General features: G+C 36.0%; 1 protein-coding gene across 4 annotated transcripts in view; it reads left to right on the top strand.

Annotated features, from left to right (window-relative positions):
• AKAP6 (A-kinase anchoring protein 6) overlaps positions 1-24,395 on the top strand; it is a 214,164-nt gene extending 189,769 nt beyond the window's left edge. For 2 of the 4 annotated variants that reach the window (XM_084208619.1, XM_084208618.1), the window contains exons 13-15: positions 14,955-18,012; positions 18,127-18,421; positions 23,511-24,395. In XM_084208619.1, coding sequence (XP_084064745.1) covers positions 14,955-18,012; positions 18,127-18,380 — 3,312 coding nt within the window. In that variant the 3' untranslated portion in view covers positions 18,381-18,421; positions 23,511-24,395. Of the gene's footprint in view, positions 1-14,954; positions 18,422-23,510 lie in introns of all 4 variants that reach the window. The other 2 variants (XM_084208617.1, XM_084208616.1) reach the window with 1 other exon arrangement.
• The last annotated feature ends 304 nt before the right edge of the window (positions 24,396-24,699 follow it).

Genomic DNA, 24,699 nt, shown 5'->3' with positions numbered 1-24,699 from the left:
GCTTCGGCCCGCGCAATCGAAGGATGAGTCGGAGTTCTTCAGTTTTTGGTCTCAGAAGTGTTTATTATTTCTTATCTATAAGAATTTTCCTCCTGCCCAGCCGAGATCCATCCAGCAAGAAAGTTCCAGGCACTCTGCCTGCCCCCAGGGCGGTGTTCTCTCTTTATACTAAAAACTACATATAACATGTTTACAATTACTTTCCCATAGCTATCACTATACTAGACAGTGAGCTTCTACTCTAAACCAATCTAAAAGTGCCAACATCACGGCAGAAGATGGAGGCAGAGAAGAAAAAAGGCTAGACATGCCCAAATCCCTCCATCTTGCCTCCAAAATCCCTATTCTAAAAATCCCAAAATCTACTTTTTCACCCAGTGGTAATTTTATTATTGCATTACTTAAACTGCTGTGGCTTGCGGGTCTTCATACAAAGCTGCTGGCAATTTGCTCCACGGGTCATAATCGAACCCACAGGTGTTCTGGGCTCCATGCCAGGGTCTCTGAGCCCCCTGGCAGGGGTCCCAGCAACTCTGGACACCCAGAGGCATGTCCTGAGTTCCATCAGTCTTCATTTATGGTCTTCAGTCATTTTAGTTTTGCTCACCTTTTACAATAGTGGGCACCATAAGTTTACAAATAACAAGTTACTAACATGTACTTCGTGCTCCTATAGTCAGGTAAAAGCTCATAAACAAAAATTCCTATGTAGAATGTAAAATTACCAATAAGAATGGCTCCAGAAAGATGATTCGATTCAGTAGGTTAATCTAGCTATATAGAATGAGGTATTCATAAAGTGAAAAAAACTCAGAAGACTGGAAGCAGTCCTAATTTGTTTCAGCAAAAGAGGTTTTTATCTCCCCCATCTGTTTGTTTTGGTGTTGGGTTTTTTGTTGGCTTGGTTGGGTTTTTTTTGTTTGTTTGTTTTGGTTGGGTTTTTTCCTAGTAAATTCTTTTAATTCAGATTTATCATTCCATATTTTGCTAATACAATGTTATATATCACCTCAGTTTTTACTTCAGGATTACACAGATGCCTTATAGCTCATCTAACAAGACCCTGCTAGCAATCATCTTAAAGGAAAAAGAATACTGCCTGGCAATTGCAATAGCAATAGCAACAATCTTCATTTAACTAAACTCAAAATTGCCATCTAAAATGCCTGCTCAACAGCTGGAGAAACTTAAACTCACTGAGCTCTTTCCTTTAGAAGCTACAGTCTACTTGGAAGACTGTAAAGTTAAAAAATGGTTTTGGGACAGATTCAGTCATAGTTGTGCCCGTAAATTAAGTCAAAGTGCAAACATGTAAATTGTTTTCTGCAATTTTTTTAAACTTCTTTGCTCAGCCAGTGGTATACCCAATGCAAATTATGTGTTTAACCTCCATGGATTATTCCAGCTGCTGCAGAGGATTCAAATTTGTGTATGTCTTGCCCAGATCAGGTATGTCTCTGTATAGAAAGCTGCAATGAGGTGACCGTGGAAATTCTCTTTTTTGGGACAGGGAGAAAGAGAAAAAAACTGTGGTTTCTAGTGGATTATACTTTAGCTGCCATTCAATATTCCTGCCTTTTTGGTGAGTGGAGAAGCTGCTTTTTATCCAGAATGCTCATTCATTGAATGAGAAACATACCTGTTTTACGGAGCAGACAATTTCTTTTCTTATTCAACAGAGAGGGCTAATTATTGAAGGGACAGTATTACTCATGCCTTTAAAATGGAGATTTTGAGCTAAGGCGATTTGGGTTAAGGTGCCCTAATTCTCACATTGTCCTGAAAATGTCTGAAATATTAATTTGTCTGATCATCAAGTTCACTACTATACCTCATGAAAAAAAAATTTCTCTTCTTCTGAGTCATCTTATGTGTACATTACACTGAAAGTCCAGTGGAACCTTCATCTGTATTGGCTTGAAAGTATGCTGTACATCCAGCCACATAATTGAAAATAATAAGGCCACAATAAATGGGATGGCCTTGGGGTATAACACCCAAGGGATTCAATTGGTGTCGCTTTGTATCAATGTCCATGCATCATGGTAATTGAGGTAACATAACCAATTACCACATTTTAATTAGAGTTGCAAGGACTTGGGAAAATCTGCAATGGTGAGACAGCTCACTTGGAAAAAAAAGTAAAAGAATAAAAAAGAAAGGCACTTCTTTCCACAAGCTTGTTCCTTAGGAGGTAAAGAGCCTGCTTAAATGGCTGTTCAGGATTTTTACCCGTCAACCTCCTGGTTTTCTTCTTTATAATGTATTTGGAAAAACAAATTGTTAAAGTATACTATATTGCTTCTGATTTGGTATCTTTATTCTTTTACTCTCTTTAAAATCTGTTTCTGCGATGCTTTCTGGGAAAGAAAACAGTTTTTCATAATGTTAGGCATGGTGTCTTCACTCCTCTGTATTTACTTCATTGGTGCAATATTTTTTTCAACCCATAGAATAACACTTGTTCTAAGCTTTAAAAACACACACAAACCCCCTTGTTTCAGGGGTAAAAAATGAATGTCATTGTTCAGTTATTTGCTAGATAGCTTCACTAAAAAAACTTGGTTTCTAAAAGTTTCTTATTTCATCACAAGCCATCATTTTGTGAGTCCTAGATAAAAATCTTACATAAAATTTAGAAGTTCATCAGGAGTGTCTAGCACAGTGAAGTACTGAGAGATGATTAACTTAATTGGATGAGAAGGGCACACTACATATTGCAAAGTGCTGAACACCCATTACATGATGTAGCTACTACAAATTATTTAATGACTTATGTTTTTATTTTGGTATTGGACATCTTCCATATAGTCTATGACAGTACTGTCTTGATGGCTTGCTTTTGCTCGCTTTGGTGCCTCCTTAAAATATTCAATTTTCAAGTGAATGGATATTTGATTTTAGAGTTTGTAATATGATGCACCATCCTCATACTTGAGGTGTGTATGCTTTTGAGCTTCTGGGTTGCATTGCATATCTGATTTGTGACATGAAACAAGTACCAGTAGGATCTAAAATATAGTTATGCAGATGCTGAACCAAGGTCTATATTTTTCTTGAACTTAATTGAAGACAGGTAATACATCCCACAGTCCTGCAAGAAATTCTGTGTTTCTCATCATTTTCTTGAGCACCAGCCATAGTTATGAGGGCAGTCATCATGGCAGTGTACTGAGTCTGGATGATCTGGTAAAACAAAGCTGGGAAAACCCTTCTTGTTGAGCAGATCTTAGTAAAAAATTGCAGACCCAGTCAACTTTAGTCAAAATTCAGATAAATGTTATGTTATATTCTTGAGAGAGTCTCCTGAGTGGTCACCTGCAATGGTAGGTTTTTAGAGTGAATAGAAAGAAAAAAAGAAATACATTTAAGTCTTTCAAAAGAGGGCTCCATCCTCAGATTCTGTAAATCTTTCTGTCACAACTGAAAGTATAAGGTAAAAATCCAAGGGTGAAATACTCCCTGCATTTCACCAATCTGCTATATTATTCCACCATTTCCCTCACTCTGGCAGATGTCATGTTTTGCCATGGCTTTTTAAAATGATGAGAAGTTAAAACTCATAACCCCAGCCAAACCAGACAAATTCTCAGGAATAATCAGTTTTAGTGGGAAAATAAGTGATATTCAGAAATTGGAAATATGATTCCAAAGCATGCCAATGCAGAAAGAGCTGTCAAATACCATTTAAACAGCAAAAATACCTCATTAAAAAAATAAAAGCTAAAATGATTAGGTTTTAATTTTCAAGGACAGTGGTCTTCAAAAGAACTCACTTCCTATTTAGGCACTTAAGTAAGGGGTCAGATATTTAATAGTGTTCAGCAGACACTGACTCTCATTGCAATGCATTGTGTTCAAATTACAGTATGAAGTCAGTGTTTTTTTTAGATGCCTAACATCTACTAATCATAAGTACATGACTCAGGCTAGGATTGTTTAAAAAATTACAGTTAAGGGAAATATGAAAGTTACAAACTTGTGATTTTTTAGTTAATTTAATGACTTGTTGCTCTGCATATCTAGTCAATCCAGGTCTGCAAGGAACAGTATATGAGTGTAATTGAGGCTAATCTTCGGAACTTTTTTTTTCAAGAATTCTCAAAAAAAATAGTTTTTAGAAAAAGAGGAAGAAACCTAATTTTCTGATAGGTTGAACTTCAGTTTTTTCCATCTTACAAGGGCCTTCCATATTGGATGATAGGGCCATAATACTTATGCTACTATGGAAAGATATTTGCAGGATCTTCAGGAAGTTTATGCATAGTCAGTATCTCATTGTTCACTATTGTAGGATAGTCTAGAAGCTGCATCAGCTCTAAGCAGACAGGAATACAATTAAAAACTATTGCAAAAATAAATGAAAATAACTAAGGTACGATTATTTACTCTTTTTTCTTAAGACACAAAAGGAAAGGTACCCAATAGAATTATCAGGCAGGAGATTTAAAACAATCAAAAGGGAATACTATTTTCATGGAGTGCATAATAAGAATGAAATTTGTTCCTACAGGACGTGGAGGATAGCAAAAATAAAAATGACTTCAGTAAGTAATGAGACAAATTAATGGAGGAGACATCAATTAATGCTTATTAAATAAGTCCCCACAGGCTGACTTCTCAAATTTGGGAGGGCAGCTTCTATATCCTTCTATGTGTTTGAGGGTTTTCTAACTTTTCCATAAACATTCACTACCAACCACCTCAGGAGATGGGCTCAGCTGAATGGACGGGTGATCTCACCTAAAATGACTCTTGCTGTTTGAAAGCACAGGAACTTGTAGAACATATGCTATAAGTACTGTAAAGAAGTTTTGCAACATGCCTAGAGAGTTTTCATTGTATTTGGAGGGCTTTTTGCTATTTCCAAAAGCTGTGACACGGCCATTTAGGTAGTGTGCTTTCACCAGAAGAAAACTTTCAAAAATGTATCCACTTAACAGTTTACCAAGACATTTCTAGCATAGTTTTTCTGTAAAACATATAGAAATGATAATAAATACATCTACTTAATATTTAAATATGCATATATATTTAAATCAGAGGTACTATAGTAATACTATAATACACATTAAATAATAAAATTTAAATCATGAGCAAGCATTATCTAAGTTTCACTTCTCCTTATATATGTTCGTGTCATTGTTGTAGCTCTAATCCATATCCAAGTCTTCATGGTTAGTGTGTGCAGTAATATGTAAATTACCTAGCCAGCTGCATTAAGCAGTGTTTGTTTATTCTATTTCTTTTGGCATAGCATACAACTGAATTTCTGCCAAAAATGTGGCTGCTTCAGGGAACACTGTTCAAGTCGAAGGAAGTTTTGAAAGGAAAGATATATCATGAGTCTTTTCTCTGTGAAACAGTATAATCAAGAGAAACTCTGTTCATAAAAAAGACCTGTATTAACGTAAAATAATGAGTTTGTAAAATACAATGAGCAAACAAAATCTTTTTAGAACACTCTGTTTACATCGACTTTAAACAAGAATACAAACAAGAATACAATACTAAGAGGCAGTGACTTTTTTCATGCGTGGGAAGGATGACTAAAAGTGGTGAAATGTGAAAATGGAAAGTTTAAGAAAAATTATTTTTAAATGGCATGTTAATATCCCCTAACACATAGAGTTAAGTGCATTTAAATTTAGAAACCAGTGATGTTTAAATGTTAAAAAATTGCATTAATGATGCGAGAGCTATCTACTTACACTTGCAGTCCTTTCAGTCTTGTCTGACACTTCCTTTTTTATCCAGCCAGCTAATTTCCCCTCCTTTGTGAGGAGTAACTGTTTTCACACTAGTGCTTACCCAGCAAGCCTCCTCATTGTTTCATGGTTAATTATCTTCTTGAGCTTCACCTTCTCAAGTGAAGGGAGAAGGACTGGGCCTCCCCGCAGCTCTAATGAAAGCTAAGTTTGAGAGATTCACTTTGTGAATAAATGCAGTGTCTGATCTACAAACATAATAAATGAGTTCCTAAACTTTATGGAGTCACAGCTCATTCAGCAGGTTTACTGGTTTACTGAACAATCCAGAAAGACACTTTATTCTAAAAATCCATTTTGATTTTTAGAAGGGAATATTGTTTCAGTGTGAACAAAATATCATAAACTGTTACAAAATTTCTAAGCACTACACAAAAAGTACATGTCAAACATACAGTTTCAGTAAAAACCTGAGCAGCTGCATGAAAAACTTAGAGCTCTATACTGCATATTAACAACACTTCTACTGATAACATTAATACTAATAGCCCTGTGCCCCTCAGTTATTACTTTGTAAACTCTTAGTATTCATTGGACTTTTTGTGCCTTACCAGCGCTGAAAAAAGTCATTGTGGAGAGATTGATATCTTCAAGATTGATATCTTATGTTTTGATTTGAGCCCAAGTTTACACTGCATAACATTTACAAAAAAACTCACCTGTAAGTGAAGAAAGTTGAAAAATGGCAATATAGTGATTTTGTAACAGTAAGTTACTCCCCATTGTAATCTTTTACTCTGTGTGACTAAGACAGGCATGTATAAACCCCTCAGAACAGCAAGATATATTTGTCTACTACTTTGGCTTCTTCCAAGTGAACTTCTACAAAGTTTGCTTATATGAAATCATTTTGCAAGTGACCAAACCAAACTGTGCACTTGAGACGCTGCACAGGACTTACTCAATGTACTAGCTTAGATTGGAAATTCCAATCCTTTTTTTCCAGCCAGCTCCAGAGCTGTGTTGACATCTATTATGTATAGAGAGAAGTATAAACATCATCACTTACCAGAGAAGGTGAAAAGAAAATAATCTGGAAGTTCAAAGATGAGATGATCTTGGTGAAAGAGCTCTGCCTACCTAAGGACTGCTTATATTTGGAGATTAGGCCAGTGTTTCTATATTTCAACATTTGAAGAGCAGCTTTTCTTAGATATAGGCTGTGTAATGGCAAGGAGCAATTGTGCTGTTGTAGCCTCAAAGTGCTTACCATTGTAATTTTGATTCATTGCCAGAACTCCCTGCCACTTACTGACAACTGTGGTGTTTAACTTAGCACTTGGAAATCCATAGGTGGGCAGACTGTACAAGTACTTGTAATATACAGTATTCTTCTAGCCTTTGATTTAACAATACTTGCTTATTGTCTCCCGTCTAGTTGATGTCTTAAATTTACAAATGGTGAATCAATCGCTTCAGGAAATGCCAGAACTGAAATTGCAGAGAAATTGCATTGAAAATTTAAATCAGGGGGACAGGGAGTCCATTCTCATTGATAATGTGAATTTGGTGGTCTTTCAACTGATTCAAAAGAAGAAACTGATGATAGGGATGGGTATTTTTCATGCAGTCCTGTTATTCATAAATAATAGATAAAGTCTCCCTTTCCAGTATACCCGAAGAATTTTTTATTTAGAAATTCAAGTCTCTCTATTCCAGCTCTTCATGAGAAAACTTTCTTTCCAGGTCTCTCCTAAGGTCAAGCTCCCAAGGGCTTATGTCCTGCTCTTGTGTATCTTATATCTGTCTATGTTTCTATGGTGATTCTCACTCTTCAGAGTTTTTCACAAACCCTCATTTCTGCTGAAACAAAGCTCTTTAATAAGCTGTGATTTTGGTGTCCTGATGTGCCTGCTGTAGATTGGAGATGGCTATTGCATCTACTGAGTCCATTCATATCATCCACTGAGTTGTTCTGGTTTAACTGAGTTTAACTGGTTTAACTGGTTTAACTGACTGTTAAAGGAGTACCAGTTCCAATGTAAATAATACTAAATTGAAAGCATTATTAACAATATGCAGACCTCTTAACTAGTACAAAGAGAAAGCAACAGTGATTTTATTGTGCCACTTTGCTTTGTTGGTACAAATTTGTTTATGAGCATCTAAATGTGGAATGCAATTGATTTGGCATTAATATGATATTCCGCAGGTTCCCTGGTTTTTCTGGATATTTTATGGTCTTAACTATAAAGAAGCCATTTGGGTCAAATTCTGAGACTGTGCATGGATAAACTCCCACCAACTTGCATGGGCATGTATGTGAGGTGTAGTGCCAGGGTTTGCTCTGTTCTGAACTATGTGTGCATGGACACATTTTGGTTTTAGATAAAGCCAGGAATGTTTTTCTAAGAGTTTCATAAAGGGCTTGTGATGGATTCTTGAACAAAGAAAAACATATATTTCTCTGAAGTAAAGGTGAGATATGAAATGACATTCAAGGGCAAAGAATCCTGTCATGTAACCTCTTGACAGATGAAAAGAAAGCTACAAAGCAGTAAAAACAACAGTTGGTAAAATATGTCATGTAGCCAGCTTTTCTCATCACAAAAAAAAAGCCCAAATACACAACTTGGGATATAGGTCTGGGATTGTAAACCTATTTGGATGACAATATTACTCAATATAAAAATGTTATGGATATTCTTCTTTCTAGTAACATCTAAAGAGACTCTTTAGCAAATAAGAAACATAGATGTTAGAAAGGATATGGTGGCAAAAAAAAAAAAGAGGCAAATCCTTCTGTAGAGGATGGAAAACAGATAATGGGTAGGTCATTAACAATGATCCCTTGGACACAGAGCAGGGACTGAACTCCTTGAGTCCCTGCTTTTGCCTTGATCTGTGATCAAAGTTAGTTCTTGCAGGCCTTCTGCTGACATGGCTCACCTTCTGTTTCAGCCTGGCTTGTACACTCCAGTGTGATGTGTGAGTGGAGTGTGATGGAGAGGCTGGAGCCGGTCACTCTTTTGTCCATCTGACACTGCAGGCAGCTTACCAGGGGAGTTAGAATACCCTCATAGGACTCCTATGCAGGCACAACTGACCCCAGAATTTTATCTAGCATGAAGTGACATAGAAATAGCAGAAGAATGCTTAGAGAATGGACATTTTTCCTGACTTATAAAACACTTCTCCTACTAGTAGGAGTTAATGGTTTTCAGCTGGGCATCCTCTTAAAATACCACTGCAGTTATTTTACCTGTTGCTTAGAGGATGTGCCCACAAAACTGCTGCCATGATAAAGAAATTTACCTGTTTTAAAACCTAGGTATGAAAACAGTAGTCCTTTAGACTGTTATTTCTGAGCATTATCAGAGAACTTCAAACATCATCATAAAGACCTGAGCAAAGGTGGAGTCTTTGTTGTTCCCAGCTCATACTGAGACCCTTGCAGGTGGCATCTGTGACTGCAGAGGGCAGAGGCAAAGTCAGTGTCCTTCCTGTGGTACAGGAATCTGTGCATAGAACCACCCATGTAGGAGCCTGGCACTACCTGTAAGCATACATGACCCCTAAAAGAGCAGGAGGAGCTCTGCATGTGCAGGATTGAGCATGTAATGTCATCGAGAGAGGCAGTAATAACTGTAAAATGCAGTGAGAGATTACCACAGGTTTAAATCTTATTTTCTCAGGAAATAAATGTGTACTTACTTTTAATTGCAATTGTAACAAATATACAAGTTCATGTATGTCTCTTTCATGCTCTGTGATAAAGCCTACTGCTTCGCTATATTCTGAGAATATATTGTAATGTGTAGGCCACTTTGGTGTCAAGCACAGGGAATATTTTGCATATGCATATTCTTCTGCATATTAAAAATTGGTGTTGGGAAATGGGGATAGTTTTTTTGATGACTGTGATACAGGGAACACCATATAGAAAATGAGTTTAAGTGAGGCAGAGGTGAAGTGGCACTGTACACGACTATTTCCCTCAGCAGAAGTACTTGGCATGCTTGCATTTTTCAAAAGACAAAATCATGTTTGTCTTCCTTGAATGTGAACACATTCCTGGAGGTGGGGGATGGTTTTCTGTCCTTTTTCTTTTTTCCCTGGCCCTTAAATGCAGTTGAGTTTGGATAATTTGGCCACAGCAACTGAAGGATATGTTGCAGGGAGGGAGGAAGAACAGAGTTTGTATTTATTATTGTAAAAGCTCTTTTTTTCATGTTAATTCTTTTAAAAAAATATAATAGTACGTAGGGGTTACATTACAGGCCTGTTTCACCAACACAAAGTATCTGTACTGGAGTAGCACATGCAAATGAAGCCAAAACAGAGAATCATTGTTTAATATATTTTGCTTCAGAAAAAAGCTAAGCTATTCTTGTTTTAGTAAAAAAAAAAAAAAAAAAATTAAGAATTTCATTTTGACACTTTTCCTTAAAGAGCATTGGGGCAGAGGAAATGTCTTTATTTGCCTTAATAACCTTATTTCTTCCCATTAACATTTTCTGCAGAGTAACTGGTTAGCTATTAAACACCAACTCTAGAAGGATTTAAGCACACACCTAATTGTGCTCACAAGAGTTATCCCACTGAAATGGGAATGCTTTCCTGAGCAAAATAGTTCTGGATTCAAAGTAGGAATAGCTAAAATCCTTAAAGCAGCACTTTCAAATACATTAGAATTAATTTAACCTTTCACTCTTCTGAGTCTATGATTTGATTGATTCTTCACTTAATCATACCTAAAACTTTTCATGCGACAGTATATGCTTCCTAAGTGTTGTTTATCTAGTGGTAATATGCAAAAAAATAGGAATATGCATAATATTGTGCATATTTTGATTCTTATTACACTGAGTTTTTTTACTTTCTTGGTCAAAACTATTTGCTGTTTCTTACTGATCTTAGATATCTTCTCTAAATGTAGTGGTATTTAGTGACTTTATAATGTTAGAGACCACTCAGACCTACTTTAAAACTAGCCATTTTTAGAAAAATTAAATACACATTTTTCCTCACACATTCCTTCATGTATAAAAAAAAGTTTCTGAATTCCAGGAAATTTAGTGCCATCAGTTAGACAAACCTGTATGCAAAAAGTTTTTGCCAGACAGGACCAAAAAAAATCAAAAAAGTTTTTGCCAGACAGGACAGGTACCTTTGCAATATTTTGCCACAGACTTAACAAAGCCTGTGCTTAAGAGTCAGCCTACGGGGCTCACTCCATTGAAATGTGATGTTCTGTAGCACACTCCAGGACTTTCTTTAAATATAGTCTGTCTTACATGTGGAGATCAGCATGTCTGTCTGTATTTGCAATACCCAGAATTCCTTTTTGGGTATTTGCATTTCAAGAAGGGATCATAGAGTCAGAGAATCATACAGTCAGAGAATGGTTTGGTTTAGAGGGAACCTCAAGGGTCATCTAGTTCCAATCCCCCTGCCATACACAGACTCTTTTCACTGGACCAAGTCACTCAGATACCTTGATCCAGGCTCGGTAGAACTTCCTTTGGAGTCTTCCTAGAGAGTCAAACTCTCTAGGAAAGACATATTCTTAGTTAACTAAAACAAATAAAAAACATGCTGCAGCTTTACACAAGTAAAGCTTTCCCAATTGGAAATGGCAGTAGAAGATTCATCTACTTTGTGTAAAAGATTAATTGTACAATATTATACAGTTCACTCAAATGAAAAACATAGAGGAAGAAGCAACACCATTTTTCCCAGTAAAGTGAGCAAACAGAATTTATCTTTGGCACTATTTGACATTTATCGTTTGTACCCTCCTCTGTATAACACCAAGGATAAGGTGGGCGAATTTTAAACATTCTGTTGGCAAGACCTAACAATCTATTACTGCTATGATAACTCTAATCATCCAGCATCCTACCTCTGCACTGAGCAGCCTGAAAAAGAGATATCTAATATGATTAAAATGGTTCCTAAAAATTCCTGGGTTTTTACCTCACTACTACTGTCAGTGCAAATGTAGGCTGGAGTGACACCACCTTCTATTCTTCACTCCAGAGATTTATTCCAGAGGCTATGGTGTGGCATTTCCAAAAACTACCTCAATCTCTGCCTTGTTTGAACAGTTCACTAAATTTTGTAAACAAATATAGGGAAAATATATACCTGTACTAAAAATGCCAAATACAAAATGTGTGTGACTTAATCTGAGTGGTTTGTTTCAAAGTTAAAACTTTTTCCTGCACTTTGGAATGGCTGCCAGTGTAGCTGATAACCACTAAAGTTGTACTTCAAGGGATATGATGTTTATAACTACAGTAGTAATTTACTAATATCAATTTAGTCAGTTCCTTGGAGAGAGCAAGCTATATTAGTAAAATGACCATATCTACGTAAGAGTCTTTGCAAGTATAAACAACAATCAGAAGGAAAATAAAATGAAATGAAATGAAATAAAATAAAATAAAATAAAAATTTTAAAATCCCCTGCCATCAAGTTAAGCCTGCAAAACTTCTGAGTATATGCCAGGCCTCAGAAAAGCATGTGCATTTTAAGAATAAAAAAATAGGCTTTGAAGTGGGGAGCACTCAGGGAAGATGAATGGGCTGAGGTCACAACTCTACATGTTTTATTGTTTTAGTCCATCTGACTTGCTGAACAAACAAGCAGCCAAGTGCTGATTTACAGAGGGAAGGTTATCTTCCTGACCAATGAGGACCAAATGTTTTGTTTTGAAACAGAATCAGATTCTATGGAACATAAAATTCTTGGAACCTGCTGCTGATTTCCTGCCTTCAGTAATTTCTTCTTGCAGCTGGCAGAAGCTTAAAACAGTAAAATCAAGCAGTTTAGGAAACTTCCCACAGCAATGTCTTCCTAATGCTGAGTATGACAGGGTCATAAAACATGACACAGAGAAAATGAGCCATTGATTCTGATTTCTTTTCTAATCTAACAGGTTTTCAAATAATGATATTTTCTTGCATTTTACTTAAATGTTAGTTAAGGGTCAGCTACAGCTGGGAAGCTGAGTCCAACTAAGTACAAACCAGGAGCTCTTATTAAAACCCGGCAAACTGGCAAATCCAAATACAGATTTCTGGACTCCACAATGTACAGAACTGCTCTGATAGCCATCACTGTCTAGCAAATGGGTGTTTTCACAGGAATTTTTCTTTAGCCAATATCTCATGGGGGAAAAAAAAAGAACTCTAGAAAAGGTACTCTATAAAAACTTTGGGGTAGGTAGATCCACAAAGAAACTCAAACCTTCAACATTAGTTGTGACAGATTTGCGAAATAATGAAGACCTCCTCACCTGCCAAGAATGAAAAAATTCTTTCACACTTGCAGTTCTGCCCATGATTATGTGTGATATCTTAACACAGCTGCAGGACTCAGGGACCTACATTACAGCTAAGCCAAATGAAGCATAAGCACACAGTTTTATCTTAGATGGAGAGAGTGTTGATTTATCAAATATGTTAATAATCACATCACCCCGTTGAATGGTGGATAACTGCCCAGTTTGGGGGAAATAATTCTGCCTGATTTCCGTTGATTGTTTTAGCCTTTTGTTTACTGGACATACTGGGATGATATAGCCTTGTTTCTTGCACAGAAACAATGCCACCTATATCCATAATTAAATAGGCACTGGAGCAGAGATTTGGCACTATCTGTCTCTGTGTCTCTTGCTGGTTAAACATGCCAAACACAGCACTGCAGGACAAAATTCTCCTCATCTATCTATGACCAAATTAATATTTTTTTTATGCAAAATGACACAGAGCAAGAAAGCTTCTTTTAAGAAGAGCGTGTAGGTAGGGCTTCTCCTGAGAGAACAGCTTTGTTCATATCTCTTATGCCCAGTCTGGCAGAGTGTCCCAGCCCAAAATCTGTGTCCTAACTATGGAGCTCACAAAAGGGCTGTGAAGCTTTAGTTCCTACTTCAAAGAGAGTTTCCAGCTGAGAATTGAAGTCAGAAGTACGTGCCTTTCCCTGCACAATTAACCTTGGCCGGGTCTTGATGAATCTAAGTCAGTAACTAAGTTGTGCAGAGCTGCACTTTGTTGGACCACTACTATATTATCTGCTTTATATTTGCTCTTGCTGTTTGGCATCATGTCAGTGCTGTATTTTAAAAACATCACTCGCTCAAAGAAAATTGGAGAAAGCAGAAGATCAGAGTTGAAAGGTTTCTTGGAAGAAGTGTTTGTGTTTCTGGATACAGTGATCACTGTTCAGCTGTTCAGATGATTTAAACTAAACAATTCTACATTAGTCAACAGTTCTATTACAAGACTCCTTGCAAAAGCAAAGCCTTCTCTAATATGGAGGCCTCTCAGGAAATAGAAAAATGAAGTGAAATAATTTGTGCTCAGCCCCCAAATCAGGGACAATTTCAGTCTTATTTTCAAGGGCTTAAAGTGGTTTGGTACTGTTGGCCACTTGACAAATCACATCTGAGTGAGAAAAGTTGTCAAGGTGTTCTTCGTCTTCCATGCATGTTTCTAGAAGGATCAATTCTTGTTATCATATGTTCTGAGTCATAATAACAAAGATTACTGGAAAATTACAAATATTTTAAAAATAAAATTAAGTTTCTCCCACTTATTTATCTGTCCTTTTTCAGAAAAATGTACCAGAACAGACATTATTTGAAACTCATGTAGTACTTGATCTTTCAGCTGATCAACATTCATTAGTCTTACTGGTCATTTGTACTGCCTTCATTATCAAGTAAGGAATAAATACAAATTCTAGCAAAAATTCATCAAGGCTTGTGATCTGTTGTTTTAAGGCTGACTACACAGAAGTTTGTTATAAACAATTAAAAAATCCCCTCATAAATTCTTTACATTTTAACTATTTTAAACTTAAGCAGGCTAAGAAAGTTTTTCATATATCCAACATAATTGCTTGTTTTTCACTAATGCACTCCTGTTGTGATTCCAAGTTAAAACTTATTATATATAAAGTGACTGACCACAATTAATATATATTAAAGTAAAATTTCTGTATAATATTTTAACAGCAAACAAAAAGAAACAAAGGAGTCTAAGAAATCTTTGAAAATGTAATTGGTTTAATTTTAATTGATCATTTTAATAGCACACAAGGCGTTACAAAATTAAAAGACTATTAGTGATCATTGTTCCAAAAATGCACTTTACTTCCATTAACTTACATTATTTTAGTGGGAGCACATTTAAAGTACAGCTGTAAATATTTTTAATCTTTGACTTTTTCTTTTACAGGAGCCTCTAAATGTTATTGATCCCAGTTTGATGGATCTAAATGGTCCAAGTGAAGATGCACTAGAATGGGATGAAACTGACATAAGTAATAAGCTCATCAGTATTCATGAAGACTTAAGTGATCCTGATCAGGAGCTCAACAAGGATGATCTAAACCAGAAACCTGCTTCAGAAGAATGTGGTGATAATGATGTGAATGAGGATGAAAGTATCAGTAATCATGGAATTCCTCTTTATTGTCCCAACATTACTTCCCCTCCAAATCCTCACATCTATCAGGTCTATAGTCTTCATAATATTGAATTATCAGAAAAAAAACATATGCCTTTTTTGAAAAAAACATCCAGACTCTCCAATGTAATGCAGTCTAACATTTTAAACAAAAGTCTCAGTAAAGATTCATCATTTTCATCTACCAAATCTCTGCCAGATCTGATAGGAGGTACCACATTGGCAAAACCATATAACTGCATGTATCAGAGTGGGAACATAAGCAGGCATTCTGAGAGTGAGAGTGGGATAGTGAGTGAATGTGATACAGAAACTACAAATAATTCAGAAATTTTTTTGCTAAATGATATTGAAAGCAGTCAGAGTAATCCTGAAATTGGGCATGTGGAAATCCAAGTGGATAATGTAATAAAACCAAAACTAAAGCAAGGTGAAGAAGATCATACTAGTCTTTCAGATGATTTCCAATTGGCTCCTTCTGCATGCTGCGGAAGTGAAAATGATGAGGACTTGGACAGCATTACTATGTCTAACCCTGGTTGTCCAGAAGAATTGCAAGGCAAACATGATGTGTTTACATTTTATGATTACTCATATCTTCAAGGCTCCAAATTCAAATTACCAGTGATAATGAAGCAATCGCAGATTGAAAAAACACATACAGAGGGTAGTTTGTTTCATGACTTTTGTTTTGACAAAATACCTGGTAAATCCGAACATAAGTCTGGAGAGTCACAACCAGATGGGTTTATTCATGATCATACTCTGGCAAGTATCTGTGGAGAATCAGATCCCAATTCTGGTAAATCTGCAGAAACTGTAAAAAAATTACCTGTTACAGAGAATACAAGACAGGTTTCCACTTTATCTCATAGTTCCTCTTTAGAATCTCTGTCGGTAGTAGGTGATTTGTTCAGCTCAGGTATTTTTAAAAGTGGAGATGGTCTTCAGCGAAGTGCCTCTTTGGAGAGCTGGCTTACTTCCTACAAAAGCAACGAAGATCTTTTCAGTCATCATGGCTCTGGAGACATAAGTGCCAGCAGTGATTCTGTTGGAGAGCTCAGTAAAAGGACATTAGATCTTCTGAATCGCTTAGAGAATATCCAGAGTCCTTCAGATCAAAAAATAAAGCGCAGCATCTCTGATATGACACTCCAAAGTAGCTCTCAAAAGATGTCTTTTACTGGACAGCTGTCTGTAGATATTGCATCTTCAATCAATGAAGATTCAGCAGCTTCTCTCACTGAACTCAGCAGCAGTGAGGATCTTTCTCTCTGCTCTGAAGACATTGTACTACACAGAAATAAAATACCAGATTCAAATGCATCATTTAGAAAACATCTTAATAGATCTGTAGCTGATGAGAGTGATGTCAATGTCAGCATGATTGTTAATGTCTCCTGCACTTCTGCTTGTACTGATGATGAAGATGACAGTGATTTGCTTTCAAGTTCCACCCTTACCTTAACTGAGGAAGAGCTAGGTATCAAAGATGAAGATGATGACTCTAGTATAGCAACTGATGAGGATATTTATGAAGAATGCAATTTAATTTCAGGACTTGATTATATAAAAAACGAGCTCCAAACCTGGATTAGACCAAAATTTTCCTTGACAAGGGAGAAAAGAAAAAGTAACCTCAGTGATGAATTTCAGCGTAGTAAAGAAGTTAGTAACGAGACATCAAAGGCCACAGATACATTAAGCATTGAAACACTATTGAACGGCTCAGTGCAGAAAATATCAGAGAATAATGGCAACAGTAAGAATATACCACGTGATCGTGAGAAAGGGACAAAGAGTCACCCAATGAAAGACATCTCTCAGGTTGTGAAGGATCAGCTTGTGGATGATATGGAGAATGGTAATGTCGAAAATACTCTTGGCAGTCAAAAGGAAGGTCTTGTTAGTGTCGCAGCAACTCCCAAAACTCATGCATCACTTGATGTCAGAGAAGCTGAAAATGAGTGTGGTGTCTGTGAAGCATTTACAGACAGTTCAGATGATTCACATATGGATGGCAAGGAGACTGTTCTTTCCTCAGCTGGATCCAGGAACCCTCCAAGAGAGTGTCAAAGTCATCTTCAGGCTGATCATCACTCTGTTGCTTCCTCTCCTGCAAAAAAGCCTTGCCTTGAATCTTCCTCAGAAATTAATTCTGTAGGCATACAAGATACAGCTTTACAGCCATCCTTACCTAGTGGTCAACAATACAGAATAAACGCTACTGAAAAATTTCCTGATTGCTGTGCAGCCTTGAAATCCAGTGAAGCAGAATGCAACTCATCAGCCAATGGTTTTGATTTGTGCTGTAACTGTGAATCTGCTGATTTTGATAAAAAAACCATGGAAGATGGCTCAGTACATAATTTTGTGAGGGAGATAATAGACATGGCATCAACAGCTTTGAAAAGTAAGTCACAACCTGAATGTGAGTCATCTGCTCCAGCTTCATTAGCACAGATCAAGGAAAAAGTGTTAGAACACTCTCACAGACCCATCCAGCTAAGGAAAGGGGACTTCTATTCTTATCTTTCACTTTCTTCTCATGATAGTGACTGTGGAGAGGTAATCAAATACATAGAGGAAAAGAGCAGCACTCCTGTGCCACTGGACTTCACAGATGAGAGAGAAGATATTGAATGCTTCTTTGAAGCCTGTCCTGAGGAAGAACGGGTTGAGCAGCAGCAACAGTCTATTTCTAATGGCTCTTCTGAAGCACAAGTTGAGCAGCAGCAACCTATTTCTAACCCTATTTCTGAAACATCTGCAGAGTCACTAGGTGAAGTGACTCCAGAGTCATTAGAATTAAAAACTTCTTCTGAAGGTAGGGATTTATCTTTCTTATGTGGGGATGACAATGATATAAATATTCCAAATACTAACAAAAAATGTACATCAAGTAATTCAAAAAATGCTGATGATGATTTGCTGTTTTCAGATGGACGAAATGAAAGTTTGGAAAAGAATTCTTCAGAGGTTAGCACTAAAAAGAGTAGTGCAGGAAAATCACCTAGAACAGAAGATAAAAAAGGATGTGTTGCTGCTTCTGAAGAGGCTTCAGCTATAGAGTTTCAGATAAAGCCTGGCCATTCACAGAAAAAGGATGGTTTGCATCAGAACAGAAAAACTCTTACTTGTGAAGAAAATCTCCTGAAACTTCATAAGGAAAGACATATAAATATGCACAGATAGAATGTAACCCTCTCCAGGCACATAGATTATTCTAAAAACAGGTATGTACTCTACAAGTTGCACTTTTTTTTTTAAATTTTTTTTAAACTTTTTTTTTTAAACTTTTTTTTGTACAATGAAAGGAGAAGAATCACTAGCCAGGGCTTCTGTTTCATGATAATGCTATGTAATTTGTTTTGATTACACTATAATCCCAGTTTACATGCCGCTAGTCAACAAATGCAGTGAATGCGAATTGCTTTTTGCCCTTTGGCTTTGCACTGACTGGAGCTGCTCCCCTCTGGAACAAGTCTGTTATCTTGCAGAACCTGGGAATTCTTCCAACATAATATATCAGCTTCCATTCCCTCCTCAGCTGAGGGAACCAGAAACCATCCCTGCTCGTTGATGCCTTTCTCTGCAGGCATCTGGTCTTAGGAGAGGTTCAAAAGCACTTGATAAAGCTGAACTTCCAGTTCTACAATAACTAGTTTGTTTGACTGCTGGGTTGGAGTTCTACAGTATTTCTAGTCAAACCATGAAGAATGGCTAAGCAGACTGGAGAATAGGGAGATAATAAGTAATCTCCTGATGCCAGTTTACCATTATTTTAATTCAGTAAGCCATTATTAAGAACAGAATTATTAAAACATAGCATTAAGCCAAAAGCTGAGGTTTCCAAACCAGCAAATCTTTACAACCTCATGAAAGTATATAATGTGAGGGTAATGGGGATGGAAACCGATGACTGTCCAGTACCCAGCAGTACTGCAACCTTTGGTTCTATTTTGTGGTAAGCATTTTGAAACATGAATAAGATGATGGAACCTAAGGCAAAAAGGTGGTCCTGATCTCTACCAGTGTTTGAAAGTGGTTCAGATCTGGAATTTCTGACCTCACATAAATGTTGAACAATAGCTGCACATTTAATTACAGAAGAGGATCTACAAAGCAACTTTTGGATCAGTTCATAGCATTCAGCACTGCTGTTTTGAGTCTCACTAGTTTGGTGACCCAAAAGCCAGCACAGCTCTATCAAATGCCATTAGTCTTTGGAAACATTCCTCCAGCAGACCACAGCCAGAACAGCAACTCCAAATGCCAATCCAATTCTAAATGCTGCTGCTTGCCAGAAGCTGTAGCAAGGGAATTTACAATAAAACACAAGGCTAAGCATGGGACAGATTTCCTTGAGGAGTTCTTGAATCTCCACCTGTGGAGATTTTCAAAATTCAAGTGGACGTGAATAATCTTTTCTACCTTTGAAAACAGGACTTCCTTTTAACAGGAGGTTGGACCAGTTGATGTTCAAGTTTCCTTCCAACCTAATTTATGCTATGATTCCAAGATGTTGGCAGGAGAAAAGGCTGTTATTCATCACTGCCCTTGGAAAACATTAGTACTCTCCTATGGCAACCTATGTAGCTGTAGCAGAGGATCACATCTGATTTATACAAAATAGATTTCTTTGCTGGATTTATAAAAAATAGATTTCTTTGCTGTTCTTAGAGATCTAACTTCCTCATTTTTGATTTTGTTATGTTATATTTCTAAGCTTTGGGCTTTCCATTTATTGGTGGTTTACCCAGCATTCCCACATTCACATATATATTTCTAGCAAAGCCTTTAGATTATGACAGCAATAGTCTACAGCTTGCTGCTATCTCAACACACCTCTGTTTGACTAATGCTTTATCTTGGAACCATCATAGCAAAGAGGATATGTCTGGAATGGCTTTGAAATGGGCTATCATGACCTGCTGATTGCCAATTAGGTTAATACTTGGACACATCCAAACAATTGGAGAAGCGATAAAAATCAACTATGAATTACAAAACTCATAGGTAATTCTATGCATTCTAGAATTAAATTAAATTGATTATGCTTCTATAGAAGTCTCTATTTGGAAACTGAGACAATGACAGAAGTCTGAGATTATTAACTGAAACTGATATAAACATAAACTTTCCAAGTTATTGCTTTACTAGTTTTCTCATTTTTTCACTCATTTTTATAATATTATTTTGAGGAAGAATACTTGCTGTAGTGAGTTTGATTTTATCCTTGTTCTCATTCTTTCACTGATAATGACATGTCTTTTCAGTTTGTTAGTATTTTTGCTCTGAGGATCTCAAAATACTTCATAAACTTACCTCACTCTTCAGAACTTTATAGTTATTTGCATGGTAGCCAGATGGGTTTTTTCTATAAAACTGGAAATGAAAATATTCAGTTTGTGTGAGGTCTAAGATTGGACATAGAGGATAGGTTTAATAATAAATGCCCCACAATGCAATAAAATATAATGCAAAATCTGGATACAACAACTTGATAGGGTTGTGTTATAGCTTCCACTTTTGCCCAGGGGCTGACAAATTATTTGAAGAGAACAAAGCTCTTCACACTACATTCCCACTTTTTATATGTAGGAAGATACACTGGTTCTTAACTTGTACATATAGCATAACTTCCATGGAAACTATGGACTGTATTATTCCCAGTAGTAAAGTTATAGAATACATATAGTTTATCTCTGACACACCAACAATGAAAATATGAGCTGCTAGGTTTGGTTTCACTAAAGTCTGAGCTCCCTTCCCCCATCCACAAGCTTGATGCTTTAACTTCATCTCTCATGCTATGGGGAATGAATTACAGAAGCAATCTATCCTAATTTGTTAACTTATTCAAATAACAGTTATTATACTTAACTATGCTAAAGATTATCTTTTTGGTGGCAGATTGTTTATTTTTTGATGAGGCTAATTACTGATTTTCCAAAGGTAATTTACATTTATTACTAATACATCTTTTAAAATGTGACAGATAAATGTTGTTCCCATAAGTGTATTATGAAAAAAGTTACTATTTAAAAACACATTATTTAATTTGAAAGATAAATGGCAAACACCATTATTTTTTCCTGAAGCACCTGTGCTGTAGGCTCATTTAAATGTGTAATTCCATGTGTAGCTGCAATACTTAGAAAAAAATCTATACTATATGTGTACCTTAAAAGCATACTGAGAATTCAAAGCTGAAAAAGACATGGTTTCAAATGTAGGTTGGTTTTGTGCTATTTTAGTATTTACCCTGGCTTTACAGGAGAATAAAACTAATAGTGAATAAGTAGTTTTGTCAAATGTTGCAATCCTGAATCCTGTTGTTAAACAGTGTGCTACCAAAAAAACCCAACCAACCAACCAAAGAAACAAACAAAAAAAAACCTATTGTGGAAAAATTATAATAATTCTATGGGCAGACTCAAAAATATCTCTGACAGCCCTGACTACTTCTTCACATGAGCTGACACAGAGTTCTTCAACAGAGGTGCTCATAAAGCTGCACTGATTTTATTTCTCAGTTAGGGGTCACCTTGAATGATCTATCTGTACATGAGATCATGTGATCTTCTGCTGCCACTGTGACCCATGACTCACCAATGGGATGGGAACTTTTAGTTACAAATTCAATATGCATAGAGATCAATACGTTCAGGACATTTATGTGTTCTACCCAAAGTCTTTTCTAGAGGATGCCTTAGAATCCTGTGTGTAATCTGTTAAATCTTACAAGTAAATCCAAAAGCTATTTCCTTACTTCTTTATTTTAAATTTAAGGTTTAACTTAATTTAGGGGAAAAATAATTTACTTGCACTTAAGAAAACTAAATTGATTTTATCTGACAGTGCTGCAATATTAGATAGAATAGTCCGTCACTTACTATCACCAGGAGAAACCCAGCACTGGTGCTCAAAGCTCCTGACTGTTATTTCCTGCTCAGCAATAGATATTTTGTATGACTTTTTCCTTCCTTGTCTCATTTTTTTTAGCAACAAAATAATGAGCAGTGAGACCTATGAAGAATAGCTTATTTATGTAAAAGTATTTTGAGATCCACAGATAAAAGATGATACATAAATGCAAAGGACTGTTAGTTATTTATTTCCTACAGGAGAAAAAACCCCAAGTTTACATAATAGTTAATATATAATAATTTACTTTTAGAGACTGTAACTACAATAATAATCTAAAACTTTGCTTAATTTTTTTTTCCTAGAGATTTTTATAGGGAAGTAAATAATATGAAGTTTCTTTATAGAGTTTAAAGCAGTCTGACTTTTTAGCTCCTTACAGTACCTGACTTTAAAAAAGCCAAATAAACAGAGAATCTTATATTGAAATCAATGAATTACGTCATTTTTGAAAAATCCATCAGCAAGACTTTTCTTACTCATGCCAGAATTGTAGAAACCTTTTGATACAATCTGCCACTTTATTCAGATCAGTTCTTCATTAATATCTAAACAGACGGTTGAGCTTTTCAATATTTTCAAGTAAGAATATTTCTTGTACAAATGGGGAAGGATGTGGTCAGTTACAACAAAGAAGATCAAAGGACATGGTAACTGGATAGATCCAGATATTCCTGCTTAACTTGGAAGGCACATAATGCATGTCTGGAGTGCCTCCTAGGAAATGCCTATGAGATATACTTTGCACTAATCTTTGAGCTGTATTCTGACAGTTATTTCTTTATAATTCTCATCATAAGCCCGTGCTCTTTGCTGAATAGTTTAACCATAAACTCTGAGCTGGATAATTCTATAGTAGGCAAATTTAACTCATTGCTGGTACTAGAAGTGTCTAAATAGTTATTTACAATTTAAAAATGCAGTGATGATACTGACAATTCTATTGCCACTTCTGTGACAATCTTTTCCTCTTCTTCATTGAAGTCTCACTATATATGTTTGCACAAATATTAAAATAATTGTTGGATAGATCTTTTTGTTGCTTGACTTTTGAAAATTTCCATGTTTTCATTGGTTGGTGCACTTCTGTGTGCTGGAGGTAAGTTCACAGGTAAAGATGAGGACAAGATCCAGGGAAAAGGTCCAGTGTGATGAACACCCTTGTTTCTTTAGAAGCAAAGAAAATCAGTGACTTTTCTATATCAATTAATTTTTTCACATTAACTTGTACCTCAGGCTGTTAAAATTAATTTTTTTGCCTACTGTATGCTTCTGCATTAAAGACTCTGGCATGTGACCATTTAATGGCTATCTATTATTGTTCTGAAAGACCTATGTTTTGCAAATAAAACTTCATTTTCTGTAACCTACTATTACTTTTCTGTTTCCTTTTAGAAACTTGGCTGCAATTCAGGTGCAGGTTCATCCTGTAAACCCTGGGATGACCTCCAATTCCATTGTATCACTGCCCTTCATTAAACTGACTCCCAAGATAATTTATTTTTTTTTTTCCAAATGTGGTTTGTCCATGTTGGCTTTGTGGTCAGGCTGCATATGCTAGTCCTATTTCAGTGATCACTTTATTTTGTAGCAAGGCCATTTGCCTTCACATGGATTCCTCTCCCAAGCTACCTCTAATGACCTCCCCTTCCTAAATTGGATGCTCCTGTACTACTTACCACTGGTTCTGTTCTTTAAAGTACTATAGAATTCACAGTCAGTCTGGTTCATCTTTTCAGAATTGTACCTGTCAGTACTATTCTATTTTATGTATCAAATTTAATATTTATCTGTATAATGCATAAGTTTATTGAAACTATTTTGCTTTTAAAGTGACTATTTTGTTGGATTGCAGCAAAAAGAAGTCATTGGTCCTCCTGATTCAATACATCTAAAAATTAAGCAATTTAAATAAATGGCATTTTATTTATTTAATTTAAAAATTTAATCTATGCAACACTTCAAGAAACAACTACATAGTGTTGTATATTAGAAACTGTTGACATTCTACAGAATTAAGTATAACATTTTGGGTTTTTATGCTTCTTGAGGTGGTAATGAGAAAAAAGTTTTTAAAAAATGTGTGCCTTGCTGTATTTCTTATACCATTTATTAAAAAGCTGCTTTCACAGTAAAATTATGTTGATTTGAAAGGAGGAAATAGCAAGGTTAAGATGTGTGAATAATTTCTGTATATATGTATAACCAACTGCAAACATTGATGTATAATGACAGTATAAAATGCTTTCATGTTTGTGATGTCCAGTGATGTGGAAATTATAAGCCTTAAAACCATTAGATTGCATGGTAATTAGAATTGGCACAATAAACATAGTTTATTGGGGAAAAAAAGCAGAATTGGTGATCTGTTTTACCTGCGTTCCAAGCACAGAATGCTTTATCAAAATTCCAAAGAATATGGTTTTCTTTACAAATATTCCTTAGAGATATGCGACTCTTAACTGGTGAAGATCTATATTATCTAACTCACAGGTAAAGAACTTTGTCATTAAAGATTCTGTAGGTCTTTTGGGCCAAACAAGGAGACACAAATATTTAGCATCTCATACAGTATTTTACAGCA

The sequence above is a fragment of the Fringilla coelebs genome (assembly GCF_963513975.1).
Source record: "Fringilla coelebs genome assembly, chromosome: 6".
Lineage (NCBI taxonomy): Eukaryota > Metazoa > Chordata > Aves > Passeriformes > Fringillidae > Fringilla > Fringilla coelebs.
Note: the sequence above shows the minus strand (reverse complement) of the source record. Positions and strands in the feature narration are given on the sequence as shown.